This window comes from Periophthalmus magnuspinnatus, chromosome 22, assembly GCF_009829125.3.
Source record: "Periophthalmus magnuspinnatus isolate fPerMag1 chromosome 22, fPerMag1.2.pri, whole genome shotgun sequence".
NCBI classification, from domain to species: Eukaryota; Metazoa; Chordata; class Actinopteri; order Gobiiformes; family Gobiidae; genus Periophthalmus; species Periophthalmus magnuspinnatus.
The window spans coordinates 18,284,921-18,304,628 of record NC_047147.1 but is presented as its reverse complement, the minus strand read 5'-3'; the positions used below and the strand labels follow the sequence as shown (position 1 = coordinate 18,304,628).

The window sequence follows — 19,708 nt, the reverse complement described above, 5'->3', positions numbered from 1 at the left end:
ATCTCCTCAATTTTTCAGAATAGCAATAGAATAATTCAGCTAATGATTTTCAGGCTGGCAGTAGAAATATCTTTGCAGTGATGTTGGAACAGTCAGACGAGGAGTTTGACTGATGTAATTCTTATCACAAGCTGAGAAAGAAAGAGCGTCTACAAAGATGTTTGAATCAATAGCAAGCGCAGTGCATTCTGGGTAATAATCAAGACTGGAGTGTAGCTCATTAATAACTCAAGGTCTTGTTGGATTTGAGCATAATTTTCTCATACATTTCTGCCTCTAGCTGCAGTTGGAGTGTGGATTTCGTTTTTCTAAATGGGGACATGTTGTGCTAAATCAATTTTTGAGTGTATAATTGTAGTATAATTGGTTTTAAAGTAACATACCTGGAGTATTTTTTATTCAGGCATGTTTTAAGGTGCACAATGTAACTTTTCTGCTCATGTCTATGGAGATGATATTGTTTTTCCTGGAATGTCCCACAGTATGGCATACGACATATTCACGTATAGTTTTTTTTTTTTTTTTCATTTGTGGTGCTTTAAAATACCTTGAAATGCGATATACCAGGCAAAGTAATAACATATTCATGGAGACCAGCAGCAGAAAAGTTACGTAGTGGCTTTATTTAATGCAGTGATGGTGAAGTTATCTCCTACCATGCTGACAATAGCCATGTTGCAATTTTTCTCTAAAATTGCAACTCTATATTTATTTTGCTGTCCTGAAAATTGAGCTCTCACATTCTTGGTTTTTATAGGGAAGGGAGGTTAACCACTCTGCCACCACACAACCCTGTCTGCTGCAGAAACAAACTCTTTAATAATAATTTGCTGGTTTTCCGTACAGTAGGGGATATTGTTTCATATAGAAGCATTAAGGCCAGCTTTAGTTTTAAACGGGTTTAAGTGCAGATTTGCATAATGTTATGTATTAAGCCATATTTTATCATTTCAATTCTAGCTTTAATGAATTGCATTTGAGAGCATAGGAAGTGTGTGCTGTTAGCGAGGCTGATTAGAACACTATTCATATGCTTATGTGGAGAGTGCATTACATGTTTTAAGTATGTATGCAAACATATCTCTTATTACTGTAATGTGAGAAAATTATGGTCTTGAGGACTGGCTTTCAAGTGTGTTTTATGATAATATAGTAAGATTTAAATGGAAAGTGTTACTAGTTATTCTATTCAAATTATTTATCGCTTTGGCAACCTAATTTCTCATCATTCTGCAACCCATAGTTAGACAGTGTTGAGAAGAATACTTGTATTTGCTTGTACGGTTTGGACATGTTCTATGTCAAGAAGCATGCTAGGGTTGGATATCAGTTAGTCAATTGCCCATTGCCCAACGGAAAGGTTGTTGGTTCAATACCCACTGCATTTTGACAACAAGCAAAACATTCACACAGCATGCCTATGAATGAGTTAAGCTGCCTTCACACCAGTTGTGGTTTGGTCCACTCCTGATTTTGACTTTGTTTGGGTCTGTTCTCGTCCTGATTTAGTTCGAGTTCAGTTCTAGGTTGTCTCGGTTTAGTCCAGTGGTTCTCAAATAGTGGGGCGCGCCCCCCTGGGGGTGAGATACCGGGGGGGCGGGTATGAGTCCGCGTATGACACTGTAGTACTGTACGCAGCGCGTACACAGCAAAGAGCAGGAGAGAGCGAATAGATCGTGACAGGGCAGTGAACAAGAAACACTTTTGCTAAAGAGACACTATGGAAAACATTTTAACAGGAAAAATAAGACGAGGAAGTCTGATGAAGCGTATTTAGCATTTGGCTTCATCGTGACTCCGGTGGGACACGAGGACAGACCGGTGTCTGCTGTGGCAGCGGACAGTATGAAGCCAAAGTTAAAGCGCCACCTCATTACACCTCAGTCACGCTGATAAGACGCTGGAGTTTTTTCAGCATAAACGTGCCAAATATTAACAACAATCATCCCGCTTTGTAAATGTCACTTAAAGCAGCAAGCACTGAGCATCATATAAGGTGGCGTACCAAAGAGCTAAATTACTTGTTTTAATTTGATATTAATTTAATTTTAATGTATTATTTGATATTTATTTAATTTTAATTTATTCATTTGATGTTTATTTAATTTTATTTTTTTAATTTGATATTTAATGAAATTTCATTATATCATTTCATTTCTTTTATTTTTTCGGGGGGGCGCGAAATTTTTTCTTCTTTATAGGGGGGGGCATGATAGAAAATAATTGAGAAGCACTGGTTTAGTCTATTACCTATTGCATTTACAGCTGCAGTCTTCTCTCCAGTGTTAATGGTCTTGGAGTTGTTTACAATGTGGAATGTGCATCTGAACAGAATCCTACTTTTTAATCAGATGTATCGCAAATGTAACTGCAGTACTAGTCAGAAGAATTGCTAGTATATTTTTTCTCAAAATTGTGCAGCCCTACTATACAATGAGCAAACAAGGCCAGCAAAATATGTAAAAATATGTGTAATATTGGTTCATAAAAATATTGGTATATGGTTCAAAATGTTCATATGAGGTAAGAATAAAAAACAGGAACTATAACAAATCCTTAGACCACACTGGATTTTTACATATGTCCACTGAGTGCTGTCTGTATCTAATTTGAAAGTGTTGTCCAATAATCAGGAAGTGTGAGTTGGCATGCTAGTTGTTTTTAGCTTTACCACAACGCCAAATAATCCCTCTCTGGCCCCTGAAAGTTGTGAAAAGCACTATTAAACTCATTGTCATGAATAATTAGGATGTCCTGAATGCATAAGGTAAATGAGGAATAACTTGGGACCACCGCAAACTGTTTAAAATGAACTAGTTCTGTTTTTCTTGTTATTGAGACAATACAAATCAGGTACAGTGCCTTTAACACAAACATGGAATGAGAGAGGTGGAAATCTGTATCAAATGTGGATCAATACTGGCAGCACATGCACACATTTGAACAGGATAATGGTAATGGTTTCTTATCTTAACATGTGAGTCATCAGTGTAACAAAGTAGTCCATAAAGCTTGTCTCACTTTAGATAAATGAGTGTGATAGTTCTGATGGAGTGTGTGGGAGGAAATGGATAATTTCCTTCTTAAGTCAATGGGTCTGACTGCAAATCTGATCTCGGAAATGTCTGGAAAGATAACACTATTCTGAAGATAACAACACATCTTGACAGTTTTGCTGGATGTACATGAGCTTATTACAGAATATAATAATGAATAAATTATAACTTATGTAACCGAGGCTTGTTTTAGGTCAGTTATTTAAATCTTAGGTCGTTTTTCACACTGCCACTAGTTAAAAGTGCTTTGACTTGGACTAAAAAGTGTTTGGATCATGTATATTTCTGTAAATAGCTGCTGTAAAAACATTTTTAGAAATACACAGTGATCTGAGAGCTTTTTTGCCCAATTCCAAGTACTTTTACTGGCCCAGTGGACTGTGTAGGTCCGCCGGCACGCCTTCTCCACGTTAGCCACAGGTGAAAGAAAAGACAACCGCGTAAAGAGGAGGTGAGTGCACGTACATGTATTCACGGAGATCTGTCCCTTGAAGCACATTGTCATAGAAATAAGTTCTTTGATCAGCTGATGACTCTCACGTGGCTCATAGTGTCTGGGGTGAATGATGCGTGGTGTGTGTGTGAACAAAGCCGACCCAAAAGTAAAGTAAACAGAACTACGTCTAGTGTGCACTGGGGGCGCTCCACAGACCCACTAACATGTGTGAAAATGAGAATAGTTAGGATGGTTCAAAAGGTTCAAGGCAGTCGTCTGGACACTGTTTTCTTTTACCATGGATCACTACTGCATGAATGAACAATGACACTATTTTTTTCTTGCAATTTTAAGGATCTCGTAAGCAGGGGTGTCTCTCCAAATTTTGTGCCCTGGGTACAAATTATATTGGTGGACCAGCACTACATGTTGTCTGGTGAAAAATGCATGTTACAGACTTGATAAAGGGCCCCTCCCTTGCTGTGGGTCCTGGGTAAACAAGACCCTTTACCCCCCAGTCCAATGCCCCTGTTCATAAGATAAAATTGCCACAAGACTGTGCATGACATGAAAACAAAATCTTGTGAGACCTTTTTCCACGTGTTTACATTTTTATTCCAACAATGAGAAAACAAATATTACATCAAGTATATAAAAAATGGTGAGGCCAAAATTGTGAACTGAAGTACACATGTTTTTAAATGATAAATTATGTCGTGTGGAAATTGTGTCTCGTTGCATCTCTACCAAAAAGTCCATCCATCCATTTTCTTCCACTTATCCGGGGCCGGGTCATGGGGCAGTAGTCTGAGCAGGGACTCCCAGACTTCCATCACCCCAGACACGTCCTCCAGCTCCTCCGGTGGGACTCCAAGGCGTTCCCAGGCCAGTCGAGAGATATAGTCCCTCCAGCAAAAAGTCAGCAAATTAATTTCATTCCACCTTGAAAATGCCCGATCTCATCTCATCTCAGAAGCTACTCAGAGTTGAGACTGGTTAGTACTTGGATGAGAGACCATGTGCCACAGCTGGACAGCAGTGCTCAGTGCAAACCGCTGTTGTGTCTTTGGGCAGGACGCTTCACCCGCCTTGCCTCCTATGTGGACGTACACTGGTATATAAATGAGGCTGGGCTTGTTTTGCTGATTGTTGTGCTGGTTGAAGTATTTTTAGACAAGATTTTCAGTCCAGTTATCTACATTCTACCTTCTGTACCTCCATTCACCACATCTACTACCTTGTTCCCTTCAGGTACCTCTACTTCGAATACAATGAGATCCACGACATCGACCGCGGCACCTTCAACACCATGCCCTCGCTGCAGCTGCTCTTCCTGAACGCTAACCTTCTACGGCACCTGCCTCTGGGGGTCTTCTCTGGGGTCAACCTGGCCCGACTCAACCTGAGGAACAACCACCTCCTCCAGCTGCCCATGGAGGGGGTCCTGGAGCATCTGACGGCACTGGTGCAGGTCAGTACATGGGTTAATATGAGGCTTTGGTATTTATTATTGTCGTCAAAGAAAGCAAGGTGTATTTTTTTAGGGTTTGTTTGATCGTTGTGCTTTATGTTGAATATCGTGGGTAGGTTTTCAGTATTGTTGACATCCATTAAAGTGCATAGGAAAGTCTAGACTACTCATAGCACTAAAATGTAGTGAACACAATTATATTTCAGATAACTTCATGTTTAAACAGTCAAAAAATGTGCTCCTTGTGTGTAAATTGTCTGCATTTTGGATATAATTTTGTGTATTGATGACACAGATAGAGGTGTTTCTTTCTAGAAAGCTCTACATCCTGTAATTTCTCAACTTTTTACACTTGGCCAATATAAAACTAAGATAACTATTTACCACAGGTACCATGCGACCTAATTAAGTCATAATTAGAAAAACATGAAAACCTGTCTCACGCGCTTTAATCTCTTAATCCCTGAAAAATTCCTGACAATTCTTTTTAACTCCAATAATTGTGAAATAGTTTTACTTTCTGTTCTTCCTGTTGGCTGCCCTGAAATACAGCAAAGGATTATGGAAAGCTGTTGAGATTTCGTTCGACAACTAAGGCTTTGGGGAGAGAACATAGAAACTAAACATTGTGATCGTGACCGTAACATTCATGTCAGTTTGGACGTTGCCCCAACTTTTTAAATAGACCCCTGCTTTTTTACGCATTTTTGTTCGTTTTTATTTCTTACAAAAGTTTACAAGGCAGCTCTGTGTAGTTCTAGTGGACTTGTGATTGTATTTTCCATCAATACAATTTGTTCCATGCGCAGAAAAGAAGTTCTTGTTCCAGTATATGTAATATACGGTACATACAGAATCTATTGTACATAGTTTGGTTTGTGTATTTGTACTGTCAGATAAAAGAAAGGTATGATTGTGGAGCAGTGATGGAGGTATTGTGTTGCAAAGATTGTGTTTCTTTTATGTAGTTGGACTAGGTGTTGGACGAGACACAAATCCCACATAACTAAACAAGACATGAGATTGGGTTTGGGACAAAAAATAATCTGTAATGTATTTTTTCTCAGGTTAAAGCAGCATCACGCATATTTTTGTTTGTGGGCACATCACCTGCATGGCTCCGTGAAGATGTAAAGTTAAAGCAAAACTTGGAAACTTGGTGTGCCCCAGGGTTCAATTTTAGGGCCGATGCTTTTTATATATGTACCTTGATTCATGCCAAATGACTGGTCAGATCAGTGACTTACAACAAGTAAGCATTAAGGTTTTTCAGGCCACCAAATTAGTATTATGCTCATCACGCTCTTTTGCACTTGAATGTAATGTAATATTGTGGCATGTAAACGTAGTAAACGCCCGCCAGTTATACCTTTAACAAGAGACTGCGCCAACATCGGTCGCATCAAGAGGCATCTGGTGTAAAAACCTGCCCAGGACAAAGCAACTGTTTCATTTTGACAAACCTCACTTAGTAAAATTAAGAATATAAAAAGATATGTTTGAAGAAATTCTAATTTACAAAACAATTATACCAAAAAAGTTTTCTTCTTTGTTAAATTCAGCCCACTAGAGACACAGGGTCAGAGAATATTGTGTGAGAGAAGTTTGTTTTTGGCTTCTGTACCTGTCCTTGTGTACTGCTGCTTGTGGCCAGAGGTTGCCAAAATTTGGATAGTGCACTCTTTGGCCTATTAGACATTCTAGTTCTGTTGTTACAAACTTAATTTTATTGCAATGGGGAAAAAAATAGCTGTAGAAATTTGTGTTTTGCTTGGTCTGGAAAACTGGAAAATGATTTATTAACAGGGGGTGTTTCACTTCTATGGGGTATTAACAGCTAACACAATAACAACGTATTACCGGTAACAGGTTTTATAAGTTTCAAGTTTTTGTCAATTGCCCTTCAGAGTGCTGTCACAACATAATAAGCGTGCATCAAGCTAATGAAATTACTGCACATTGCATCAGGTTTGTCACGTTGTTGTGTGCAGTTTTGTATCATTCTTTTGTATATTTATGGAGAATGCTTGTGTGGGAGCCGAATCTTACAGAAACTTACAGCCAACCATAAGGAGGGTTTGAATAGTACCCGGGAGAGATCGCTAAATTAATCAAACATGCATGACATCTAAAACCTCTTCAGGCATGTTTTTGAAGAGGGAACAATATTATAAAGATAGAAAGCTAAAAAAAAAATCAGTTTTGCATTATACTCCCTCTTTAATACTAATAATAAAGGTGCAGTGTATATGTTTTCGTCCCCTTCAAAACAGTGTTACACAGTATGAAACCATTTTACACAATATGGCATTTATTGAATTACAGATCTGACCTGTAACTTGGCCTGGTTGCACTACCTGCTTGTCTCCATGGAGATAAATATGTTTATATGTCATACTTTGCACAATAATATCTCCATGAAGACTAGCATAGTAGTATCTTACCGTCACCAGAAGTACAGGGTGTCTCTTTACAATAAAAAAATAATAAATTACAAAAGCAATTGATAGATATATTAATTAGATTTGTTCTGTTGTACTCAGTGGGTATAAAAGTTTTTAATCACATTGCATTTTTATATTTCAGGTATCCATGTTTATTAAAGGGGCATCCTTTTGAATGAAACCGTAAGAAATGGCTACTCCTCAAGAGAAGGCACAATGTATATCTATGGGGCTATGTTAAAGATATCGTGTATCGAACAAAGATATGGGACATTACTGAACTAAAGCAAAAGATACAGACGTGATTGAAACATTGATGAGGCTACGCTACAGTGAACATGGCAAGAAATCGAGTACTGTCTTGAGGTGACTAATGATGCTCATATAGAGGTTATTAAATGAGGTTTTAAAAAAAAAAAAAAAAAACGAAAAAAAAACTTTGGAAACCACTGAGTACAATAGCACAAGTCTGATTAAGATATCTGATCAATTGCCTTAATAAACTAGACTTTATGGACACCCTGTATTACCTTTAAATCCTCACACTAACCTTGTAGTGCAGACTTCAATGCACATAATTACTTCAACAGTAAATATGTTTTATGTTCTTTCAACTATTAATGCTCCGGGACATTTGTGAAACATTGCTAATCAAGTGTCGCTAACATTCCAATCCATTATTTCCCCAAATTGTTCAAACCGATTTGGGTCATTTGTGAGACCTTGTCAGTGTAAACACAGGTGTACTTCTCCCATTCCAAATCTTAATTGTGGCATGTTTTGTCAGTGTCTGAATAACTGGAATTAATCTTCAAAAATCCGTCCAAATAAGTGTCGCCGTGAGTGACAGTGGCTGAGCGCACGCCGGAGATTAGCGCACCACCCCTACCGATTTACTAAATGAAAATGACTATAATTACCAGTTTGTTTATTTCCAATGCTATGATTAATCCCGCTAATAGATTGGCCGAGACACATTATTTAATCACAGTTAATAAAATCGACTTGATGAAACTATTGGCGTCTTCGAACTAGCTTGATCTCACCGCCCTTGGCTTTCTCTCCTCTTTTTCTCCCTCCCTTCTTCGCCCTCTCCTCCTCTCTTTTCTGCTTTGGTTTTGGAGTGACTGCGATTGCACTGTGGCTTATGGGACCGCGCATACGCCTCAGGTAATCTAATTGAAAGAAAAAATGCCAATGGAGTTGATTTGCATAAGTGGTTTTAATAAATCAGCTGAAGAGAAAGCACGGAGACACTTCAAGAATGCTAGCGTGATTGTAATTAGCAAGACGCGCGGGGGTACAGTGGCTTCTGCTAATATTGGCATCCTGGTCAAATATGTCCATGGGTTTCAGACTGATGAAAAATTAGGGCAGTTACCGTAGTTGAATTGTGTTGTAGTTTTTATTAGTATTGTCATGATAAGACAATTTGATACTAAGGAATACACTCAAAAATTCCGATATCACAGTGATAATAAAAACACTCTTTACACAGACAATAGAATATGATTTTCAACATCAAATCATAGTACTTTTTTATATTCCCATGTATCCTTTCAGATCATTCTAAAGCTATTCAGGTGCATTTCTGTCCGTTTTTAGTTTCGATTCTTGCTCAAATGAGTGTCTAGTTTCATTACTAGTTTTAGTATCGATTAGTATCTGCTTTTCGATACTTTTCATGGACTACACCAGGACCAAACCAGTCTAATCAGTGATTCATTCTGATTTTTGGGTCATCCTTGAATTTGCTTTGGAACACTTGTAGTTCTCCTAAAATGAACATAAGTATTATTTCAGTGATGTTGAAAAGTCCTGGATGCAATAAATTTAACATATCACACAACCTTCTTTGCCCTTATTCATCAAAAGTGTTTATGAATGAAAGGCTTTTTATATTGAGTAGCATTGAGATGGAAAAATTGTGCATTTTTAGAGCAAAACGTCAAATTTGACATACAGCAAATTTTTTATAGTCTTCTTTTGTCCTGTCTGTCAAGAATTCCAATCTAATTGTGCTTTAAAGGTTCTATATTACACAAACTTGTGAGCTTTAAGTCATGTTATAATGTTTTTTCCTCATCAAAAACATACCTGTAGTTGTGTGATTCGGTTATCATTTTGGTCAAATCTATAAATACATTTATGTTGTAGGTTTGGGTTTTGGGCTCCCAGTAATGTGCAGTTTTCCAGTCGAGAATTTGGGCTAAAACCTGGGCTAAACCTGGACTAAACCTGGACTAAACCTGGACTGTACCTGGACTGTACCTGGACTGTACCAGGACTGTACCAGGTCTGTACCAGGTCTGTACCAGACTAATCTGTGATTCATGCAGATTTTTAAATTCTGACTCAGAACACTCCACACACTTCAGTTTACCTAAAAGTCGTGGTTATAATGTGCTGTTCTCCAGTACATTTACATCCTTTTTGCGCTCACTCGTCAAGAGTGTTGATATAAATGTATCACTGATTTTCTGTGCTGAGATGCAATATTTTCTGAACAAAAGATCCAATTTGACAAAAAGCTATTTTTATAGCCGTCTTTGGTGCTGTTTGTCAAGAATGTCAGTCGAAGTGCAAATAAAGTTTTGTATATGATGTTAAATATATCAGCGTGGAGTCTTATGCTGAGATGTCTTGATTTATTTTTAATAGTCTTTTTGTTTTCAACGACTGCAGAGATTTTTGTTATGTTTCATCCAAACTATTAATCATGCCTTCCACTTGTATTGTGCTTTACAGGCTTGTCAAAGAGTCATTATTAATTGCCTGGCAACTGCAGAATATCTCTCTGCGTTTGTTTAATACAGAGAGATATGAATCTCCCTGTTCTGCCTCCAGCCAGGCTCAAACACCACTGTCCAGTCACATTTGTTGTTTTCTTCAGTAATGCATGTGAAATGAAGGAGCTCATTGGTCCCCCATCATTTTGATTCAAATTAAATACTTCTCACTATTGCAATATTAACCATAAACTCAGACGGACAAGCAGAAGTGTTGTGTTATTCTTTTTTTATATTACAAAGCACTCTCAAAAAACATTTTATGAATTAACCTTTTAAAAGCAGCTGGGGCTCCAACCCATTGACCAGTGCCGTCTGGAGGAGTGCGTCGTGCAGAGGGTGAGCTCACTTTGCTCACCAGAAGAGCTGTAACATACTTATTTTTTTCCCCTCATAAGCAGCCATAATTGTTTTGATAAGTACGGACCATTCAAGTCCCTGATTGGCTAATCCACCTGTTAATCATGCCCATCTGAACTCTGGGAGATTCAATGGTGACCAGACTCCCATTTTCATAAAAATACATAATGTTAATGTGAATCTGAATCTCAGGCAACATTATTAAACCACTCCATACTCTGTAGTAGTTAACAAGTATGCCATCGACTGTTCGAACTGCCGATCACTCACACATCACTTTGTTCTAGGCAAGGTGGGTGAAGTGTCTTGCCCAATGGATTCAAACCACAGACCTTCTACAGATGATGAACGAATACTCTAAGCCACATGTGTCAAACTCAAGGCCCGGGGGCCAAATGCAGCCTGCCACGTCAATTTATGTGGCCCGCGAGAAGGTAAATTGAAAGGCATGACTGTCATTTTAAAATAAGTCTGTGTTGCTTTAATGTGCGCATCGACCATAAACTAATGAGATTTTTCCAACAAGTGGAACTGAGATATAGTTGCAAATTGATCCCAAAATGTTCAGGAACATTGTCGGCAGTTTCAGGAAAGGTGAAGGTGAATACAAATTTGTGTTAGTTCAGCATTTTGACACCAAACATGGAGCTAAGTATGTACACGTTAGTCTTCAAGAAAAACAACAAATTGTCCAATAATTAAAAGGCTTTTTTTGAAGCTTGAAGGTCTGAGCAGCTCTGCCCCGATACACTTTTAAAAATGTCAGTTTATCAGGGGATATGCAGTTACAGACAGGTAATATTTGCAACTTGACTAAGTAATAAATAGAAAGAGTTAACAGAGCGTTTTAACAAGTTAAAAAGTAGTTACATTTTACATGACACATATATTTAGTGACATTTATACTGCCTCACAGTCACATCTGGCCCTGATTGGCGGCCATTTTGCTCACGTGGCCCTCAGTGAAAATGAGTTTGACACCCCTGCTCTAAGCACTTGAGCCACTACTGCCGCATCCACAGTTTCGGATATATTTACAACCTCCTTTGCTTCTAATAACCAAGGGTGCCATTAGCCGTGGAAAGCTTTGTATAAAACCCTTATGAATGCTCACCCTGCGGTGCCTTGTGCGTGCATCCTCCCCGCGTGCCACTCGCACTTCCTCACATATCCTGCTGGGGGAGGGGCCCAGGTGGGAGTGGATTAGCCCGGTGTCATTGTACATTTCCGTTTTTCACAGCACGCGGTGAAAATGGAGGATCAGCCGGAGCGTGGGTAGCAGCGAGTGTACAGGATGCTAATGCAGTAGCTTAAAGGCAGGTACGCCATACAGATGTTTACAGTTTACAGTTAGTGCAACGCGTTTGTGCCAGGGACTATTTCTGGATTCATGTGATTATACTATGAATGGAACTGTAATTAAAGTAAGCTATGTTTTCTATTGAGAGCGTGGCCATTTCCTTGTTATGCATGGTATGTGGTAGGTGTATGGCCAATGTAATTTCTAGTTTAAGGGTGAATTTTATGCTAAGTGGATTTAGCTTTTCTGTAATCTCTTTTCATGGCAAAAAGGACTCATTTTGTGACATCATTAGGTGGTAGAGTTAATTTTGACAAGAAATTTTGATAAATTTAGCTAAGTTGCAAATATTTTTTGTTTGAATCCAGTTTTAATTAAATACTTGTTTTTAGTTTTAGTCTAGTTTTAGTCGACTAAATGCATAATAGTTTTAGACAACAAGAAAATAGAGTAGGTACGGAAAGTATTCAGACCCCCTTAAATTTTTCACTCTTGTTCAGTATTTAGTAGAAGCACCCTTTTGAGCTAATACAGCCATGAGTTTTTTTGGGAATGATGCAACACATTTTTCACACATTTGGGGATCCTCTGCCATTCCTCATTGCAGATCCTCTCCAGTTCTGTCAGGTTGGATGGTGAATGTTGGTGGACAGCCATTTTCAGGTCTCTCCAGAGATGCTCAATTGGGTTTAAGTCATGTGTCCTACACTGAGGAAAGGCTTCCGTCGGGCTACTCTGACCTAAAGCCTCGACTGGTGGAGGGCTGCAGTGATGGTTGACTTTCTAGAGCTTTCTCACATCTCCCAACTGCATCTCTAGAGCTCAGCCACAGTGATCTTTGGGTTCTTCTTTACCTCTCTCCCCCGGTTGCTTAGTTTGGCCGGACAGCCAGCTCTAGGAAGGGTTCATTTTCCATTTAAAGATTATGGAGGTCACTGTGGTCTGAGGAACTTTAAGTCCAGCAGAAAGGTTTTTGTAACCTTGGCCAGATCTGTGCCTTGCCACAATTCTGTCTCTGAGCTCTTCAGGCAGTTCCTTTGACGTCATGATTCTCATTTGCTCTGACCTGCACCGTGAGCTGTAAGGTCTTATACAGGTGTGGCATTCCTGATCAAGTCCAATCAGTTTAATCAAACACAGCTGGATGAACCAATGAAGATGTAAAACCATCTCAAAAATGATCAGAAGAAATGGACAGCACCCGAGTTAAATATATGAGGGTCACAGCAAAAGGTCTGAATACTTATGGCCATGTGATATTTCATTTTTTCTTTTTTAATAACTCTGCAAAAATGTCAACAATTTCGTGTTTCTCTGTCAATATAGGGTGCTGTGTGTACATTAATGAGGAAAAAAATGGCTGCAATACAGCAAAAAGTGAAAAATTTAAGGGGTCTGAATACTTTCCATACCCACTGTACATATTATTCATAGACTGTATATATAAATGGACATAACTAACCTGCTAGCCGCCGTGTTCCAAATAAGAAGTGATCATGGGATTAAAATATTTGTATTGACCCGCTCTACATGATCCTGGTATTTTTATTTCACTATTGTGTCCATAAATCAAGACATGAACATTAATAGCAGACAAATCAGCTGCCTTTTTCATCCGAGGTTGCTCTCACTAGCGTTAACAAGAGGTTGGATTGATGTTGCTATGCACCTGCCCACTGCCAAACCTGTGTGGGCGGGAAGGGGCGTTACCTTCAGCAGCTTTGCTCCAAATTGGTCCCTATAACTGCTAGCCTCGATGAGGTTCATTTGGTTGGAGCTGAACGCTATGGGTGACGTCACACTCAGTCACACTTAGTCACACTTAGTCACACTTAGTCACACTTAGTCCACTTCTTTATACAGTCTATGATATTATTATTTAAACAATGAACAGTTTTTATAGTTTATAATCTCACGGAAATAGTAGCACTTTTAGTCTATGAAAAATTGTGATATTTTAGTGCTACTTTTAGTCTTTTAGCCTGTTACTTTTATTTTTTTTAATATTACATTGTCTTGTCCCAGTTCAGATCTAATGTAGCTTTTGCTGAATCCCATTTATGTCCTTCTTTAGTCATGATCCAGGTTTAGTTCCAACTTTAATTTGAAATAATTTTGATGGCGTGTAGCGTCAACACAACCCAAGATGCTGCTCACATTTAACAAAAGCAGCTATTGTTTTTAACCTCATTCAACCAGTTTGAACTGCTTTACACAGCATTTAGCAGCATACTTTAGCAGCAACTTTCTATGGCCTGAATAGAAAATCCAGATGTATGCATGAGTGGACCTTGATAAATCGTTGGCTTAGCTCGCGTTGCAACTGAATCTTACGATAAATGAGTCTCTTTCAATAGCGAGACATTGAGTTTTCACTTCATATAAAATCACATTCTGTCAAATTGCGTCCATCCATCGCGCCTTATCTGGAGTCAAGTCACAGAGGCACATCAAAGCTAACATGTCTCACTGTTCTCTCATATTGTATTGGATCATGTTACAGGAAGGTGCATGATAAAGGATGTATTTGTGTGCTTGGAACTGAGCCACAGGCCGCGGGGGTTCCTGAGTGGGCGTGGGCTGCCTGCATCCAAGTGAACATCTAAACATAACAGGATAACATGTTCCACTATAGAGAGGCAATTTGTTTTGTGGCAATTTCACACAGTACTAGCTCAAACAATCATACAAGCATCAAACAATTATACAAAGGTTTCTGTGTTGGTTTTAAGGAGCTGTATGTAAGACTTTGATTTAAAATTCATTCAAACACGTGACCTACCTGTGTCGCCAGATACAAGGTAAACATGTTTAAATCAAATATAGCTTTTACTGATAAGTTATAATGCTGATTTTGGCCAAAGTGCTAGTTAGTCAGCTAGTTAATTAGTCTTTAATTGCTCAGAAATGCCTAAAAAATATATAAATTTGTATTGTGACTGGGCTTGCCACTCCACAGATCTGACCTGTAACTGTCCTGGTGCTGTCATCTACTCATTTCCATGAAAATAGACAAGTTTAATGTCATACAGTACATTTTAGGCAAAGCAGTAACATCTACATGGAGACAAGCAGTTAGCATTTCTTCCACCAAAAATGTTACACAGTGCACCTTTAACTGGCATATTTTTAGTAAACATACATTTTCTAGTGTAAAATATTGAAATCCTATAAGTAATGCAGTTTTAAATGACAATCCACCGCAAACACATTTGTCACTTTTCTTATACTTCAGCTGTGGTATGACAGTGCAGTAGAAACCCATGATTCTTTGTTACATCTCATGTCATCCCAAGGTTAAGCTATACTTCATTGTCCCCGTAGGGAAATTGGTCCCTGTATCAGACCATCCATTCATTGTCCTGGGCCGAGCTGTCAGGAGCAGTGAGCACCTACCATGCCCTGCTCAAGGACCCTCAAGGAGTACCTCTGGAGGAGAAGCCAATGGAAACTGGTAACCTAAGTGCAACTAAATGTCATGTGAAGCAGCTCAAATGAGGCTAAAAGCAATTACTGCTGGCTTCAACATGAAATATGAGTCAGGTTTGTAGATATGCATGTGCGCTCACAGTAAGGACACATATGGTTTTCATTGTAATAAAAAAGATGTACAGTATTTCAGTATCTTTTTTATTAAATAGTTAAACAGTGGAACTTTAAAGGGGCTGTACCTGGCTTTTATGTATTTTTGTCAACATAAATACGGTTTACATCATGCTTTGTCAGCTAAAAGTATCTTTTTCTTTGTAACTTTAATGCATTTTTACACTGATTGATACTGAATCAACACAAGAATCAAACCAGAAGCAGAGTGCACAAAAACATATTTGGCATCTTAATAATAGTTTTTGAATAACCTTTATTATAGTGCAACATTTTATATAAATTTTCATCATTTCAAAGTGTAAACACACTTCCACTCTCAGTTTGAACCATTTTAATTTTCTCTGTGATTAGTTTGTACATAAAATGAGTTCTCACACTGGCTTCTGTCATATAAATAAATAGTAAAAGAGCCAGTTTTTTGATTGGCTTTTTGAAATGAATGGGTCCAAAAGATTAGGATCCCACAAAGTAGCCAGAAGTCCCATAACTAACTAACTAACTAACTAAAATCTGCTAAAATGCCAAAAAATTTGACTATTAGAATACATAATCTATTTATCTCTGGCTAGGTCACCTCTTTTCACCCAATCAGGCGCATTGTTATTAAGAATTATGGAAAACCAACCACATAACACCCAGACACTTGATTCTCTGTCCTGTCTCTGTCACAGCGGTAGAAAGGACTAAGTGGGCGGAGCTAAAAGTTTAAACTAAAACATGTTCCTGACTTGTGGTTTGAAATCAGTACTCAAGCAAATGTACTTGAAACGTAACTGAGTATTACCCACCTCTGCAAATCCATAAAGACTCCACAAACTCATCAGCTTTTTACATACAAATTTAACCTGAAAAGTCTTATCCTAGTCTTGTCAGTGCATAGCAGGTGACTGGGCTTAAACACAGATTTTATTGGCTCATATCCATTTAGATAAATATAGCCTGCTCTTTTATTATTGCTCCAAAATGGCACCGTTGAAATGTCCAGGGCGGATTTTGTGACATTTCAGTGGCTCTGTGTGCAGAGGTATTATTTAAGTGACTAAGACTATCATTAACGGCACAAGAACTCTAGAACTCCATAAAAATTTAAGACAGAAGTGGGATTAGACGTCAGAAATATGATTCACAATTTAATCGAAATTGCAACTTGAAGAATCACAATTATCAAATTAAAAAATGTCTTTTTATGGAACAGTACTGCCTAACCCTGTAGTTTAAGGTGCGTTCCAACAGGGGTGGGTAGAGTAGCCAAAAAATGTACTCAAGGAAAAGTAACGTTACTTTGAAATAATATTACTCAAGTAGAAGTAATGATCCAAGAAATTAATCAAGTTAGTAAGTGAGTAAAAAAGTATTGGGGAAAAACATTACTCAAGTAAGAGCAACTCAGTACTGCCATCTCTGTTTATAATGCATCCCAGGCAACTGGTAACTGAGATTTCCCACCTCTGACTTGAAAATGCTCTACAATACTTGATAAACTGGAAATTCCCACTTGATGGTCGAGGGACTCCACTTCACATACGAGATAAACTGTCAGAGCACATTCCTGTGCTCAGGTCTCTGCACTGACTTCCTGTGGCTCAGAGAATAGACTTTAAAGGAGCTCTCTTTGGTAAAGGGTCATTCTGTCTTCAGTTTTAAACTTCAAATTAGCGATTGCTTTTGTCAGACAGGAGAGTTTGTTCATCTGCTTTACATGTTTTTGCCAATTCCCGTAGCCTTCCACAGTCACATGATGGTGTAGCAATGTGTCTTGTAGGCATGGTTTTGTCAGACAGTAGGGGAAAGTTAAGCCCCTACTGTCTGACGCCTTCTTCAGGACTGTACCTCGTGTGTGATAAGGTATAGGCTCCCTCCTCATGATCTATGCTCCTTGGAGATCTGCAAACAAGGCTCAAAATTCATGTGATTGAAAGGTTCTTATTCTACATTCCTGTTTTAAAGTCATTATTTTAATGATAATTTATGTTTTTATTTGTTTGTTTTGTGGTCTTAATATATTTTTGATTCTGTAAAGCACTTTGAATTACTTTGTGCTATACATATTAACTTGCCTTAAACTGTGGGGACCAAATAGAGCTGCTAAAACTGGGCTGTACCTGGAGGACTACAGAAAAGAGTGAAGGGGGAGGAGGGGCGGCGTCAGAACATATGAAGAAGAGTGTGACTGGTCTAGCAGGCAACCACACTTCAAACTGCAGCCACCTGTTTGTAATCAGAAACACCTAGCTGTAATCAGGGCAGTCTTGTGTGATGTCACATAGTACTTGGATTTGCTCAGTTTTGCACTGCTTTAGACTAGAAAGCTGCAAATGTAATTAGTTTGTACTAAAATTGCCAAATAGGACAAAGAATGCTATTAAAATACCACATACCATTTAGCAGCAAAGAAGTAGATTTGGTGTTTAGTTCCACTTTAAAATCTGCACTTTTATCCAGATTTGAAAACTTTATTTAAACGCAAACATACTTTTCAGAAAAATTCCAATTTCTTTCTTTATTTTGCATGTTTCCCTCACAGTCGTGCAGCACAAACTGGCCTAAAATGGTGGAAAGATTTTGTACTTTGTGAAAATGATGAGTGTTTTGTCCCTTGGTGGAAAACTCAATTCACAGCACAGATGGAGAATACACACGAGCTCCTTCAGAACTGAATAAATTACAATGGGTGCAGTCAAGTTGTTTTCTCATGCTAGCGCCGAACAATAGCTAACGCCATCATCCAATTCTTTTTAGCTGCAAAACAGCTGAGCATATTGAAACGCCTGTAATGTCAATATTTTGGTATTAACAATCCTAGTGTTGTAGTTGTATTGCCGAAGTGTTGCAATTGTGTGGCAAAACCCGCTATTGCCAAGGGTTCCAAAGAAAAATGGTGCCCCAAATAGGGAGTTATCATTAACTTCACTAAAGTACCCGATTTTTACCCAAATGTTTACTATGTATTTGAGGAAATGTCTTGCCCCAAAAGACACACACTTTTACTAAACCTTTCCTGTTTTAGGTCAGTTAGGATTACCAAAATTATTTCTGTTTGTTAAATTACAGAATAATAAAAGAAGGTACAACTTGGGTCAAACTTTTAGAATATCCTTCCACAAGCTTCTCACAATAGTTGGCAGGAATTTTGTCCCATTCCTCCTGACAGAACTGCTGTAACTGAACTGAATTTGTAGGCCACCTTGCTCGCACAGGTCTGCCCATAAATTTTCATAAGGATTGAGATCAGGGCTTTGTAATGGCCACCCCAAAACATCGACTTTGTTATCCTTAAGCCACTTTGTAACCAATTTGGCAGTATGCTTTGGTCATTGTCCATTTGGAAGACCCATTTATGCCCAAACCCATTCCCACATAATGTTCTTTCCTCATGATGCCATCTATTTTGTGCACCAGTCCCTCATGCAGAAAAAAACGACCCCACAACACGATGCTGCCACCCCCATATTTCACAGGTGAGTTCTCAGGCTTGCTTCCCTCTTTTTCCTTCAAACGCAACAATGCTCATTATGGCCTACCAGTTCAATTTTTTGTTTCATCAGACCACAGGACATGTCTCCAAAAATTAAGGTTTTTGTCCCTGTGTGCATTTGCAAACTGTAATGGATGGATAGCTGAACATCACACTAGCAAATGACTACGCAACACTGCCGACTTACTTGAAGAACAAAGTAAGTACGTCACAGTGGGTGCGCATCGGTGGCGGTGAACACGAGGAATGATCAACAATATGACGTTTTGAAAATAAGCGATTAAAGATTGCTCGAGCATTTACAAATCACTCCAAATACAACTTGGAGCATGGATAAAAGCTCTGAAAAGTCGATTTTGCCTAATGGGTCCGCTTTAATACATGCAAAACCACATGATGATGAATATGCATGAAATAATATTTAGTTGAATCTATTCTCAGGTGCATATTACCTGAGGCCCCTATAGTCCTAAGAGACATTATCATTTCCATGTATATATGTTAATTGCAAATATATAATTATGCTAAGTAGGGTAATAATTACAATTTTCATAAACTCAGTCATTGGTGGTTTTAGTTGTAGCTGCAAGCATCTGCATAGTCCTTTGCATGTTGGTTCTTAGAGTGATGCTGATGGATTTGAGAATATAAGGGACAAGAGAAGAGGAGGAGATGGAGAGGCTGAGGTGGCTGTTGGGTCTGCCACATAAAAAAAGAAGGAGTTGTAATTGAAGTTGTAATTGGTTGAGGGGCAGAGGTAGCAGGGTGTGA

The 19,708-nt window shown here is 38.5% G+C and overlaps 2 protein-coding genes across 2 annotated transcripts in view; both read left to right on the top strand.

Moving 5' to 3' along the window:
- Nucleotides 1-19,708, top strand: part of LOC117390995 (SLIT and NTRK-like protein 3) — an 80,124-nt gene that overhangs the window by 35,801 nt on the left and 24,615 nt on the right. The window contains exon 7 of the mRNA XM_055230916.1: nt 4,744-4,963. Within this exon, the coding sequence (XP_055086891.1) occupies nt 4,744-4,963 (220 nt within the window). The remainder of the gene's footprint in view (nt 1-4,743; nt 4,964-19,708) is intronic.
- Nucleotides 1-19,708, top strand: part of crlf1a (cytokine receptor-like factor 1a) — a 227,773-nt gene that overhangs the window by 205,191 nt on the left and 2,874 nt on the right. The window lies entirely within an intron of this gene.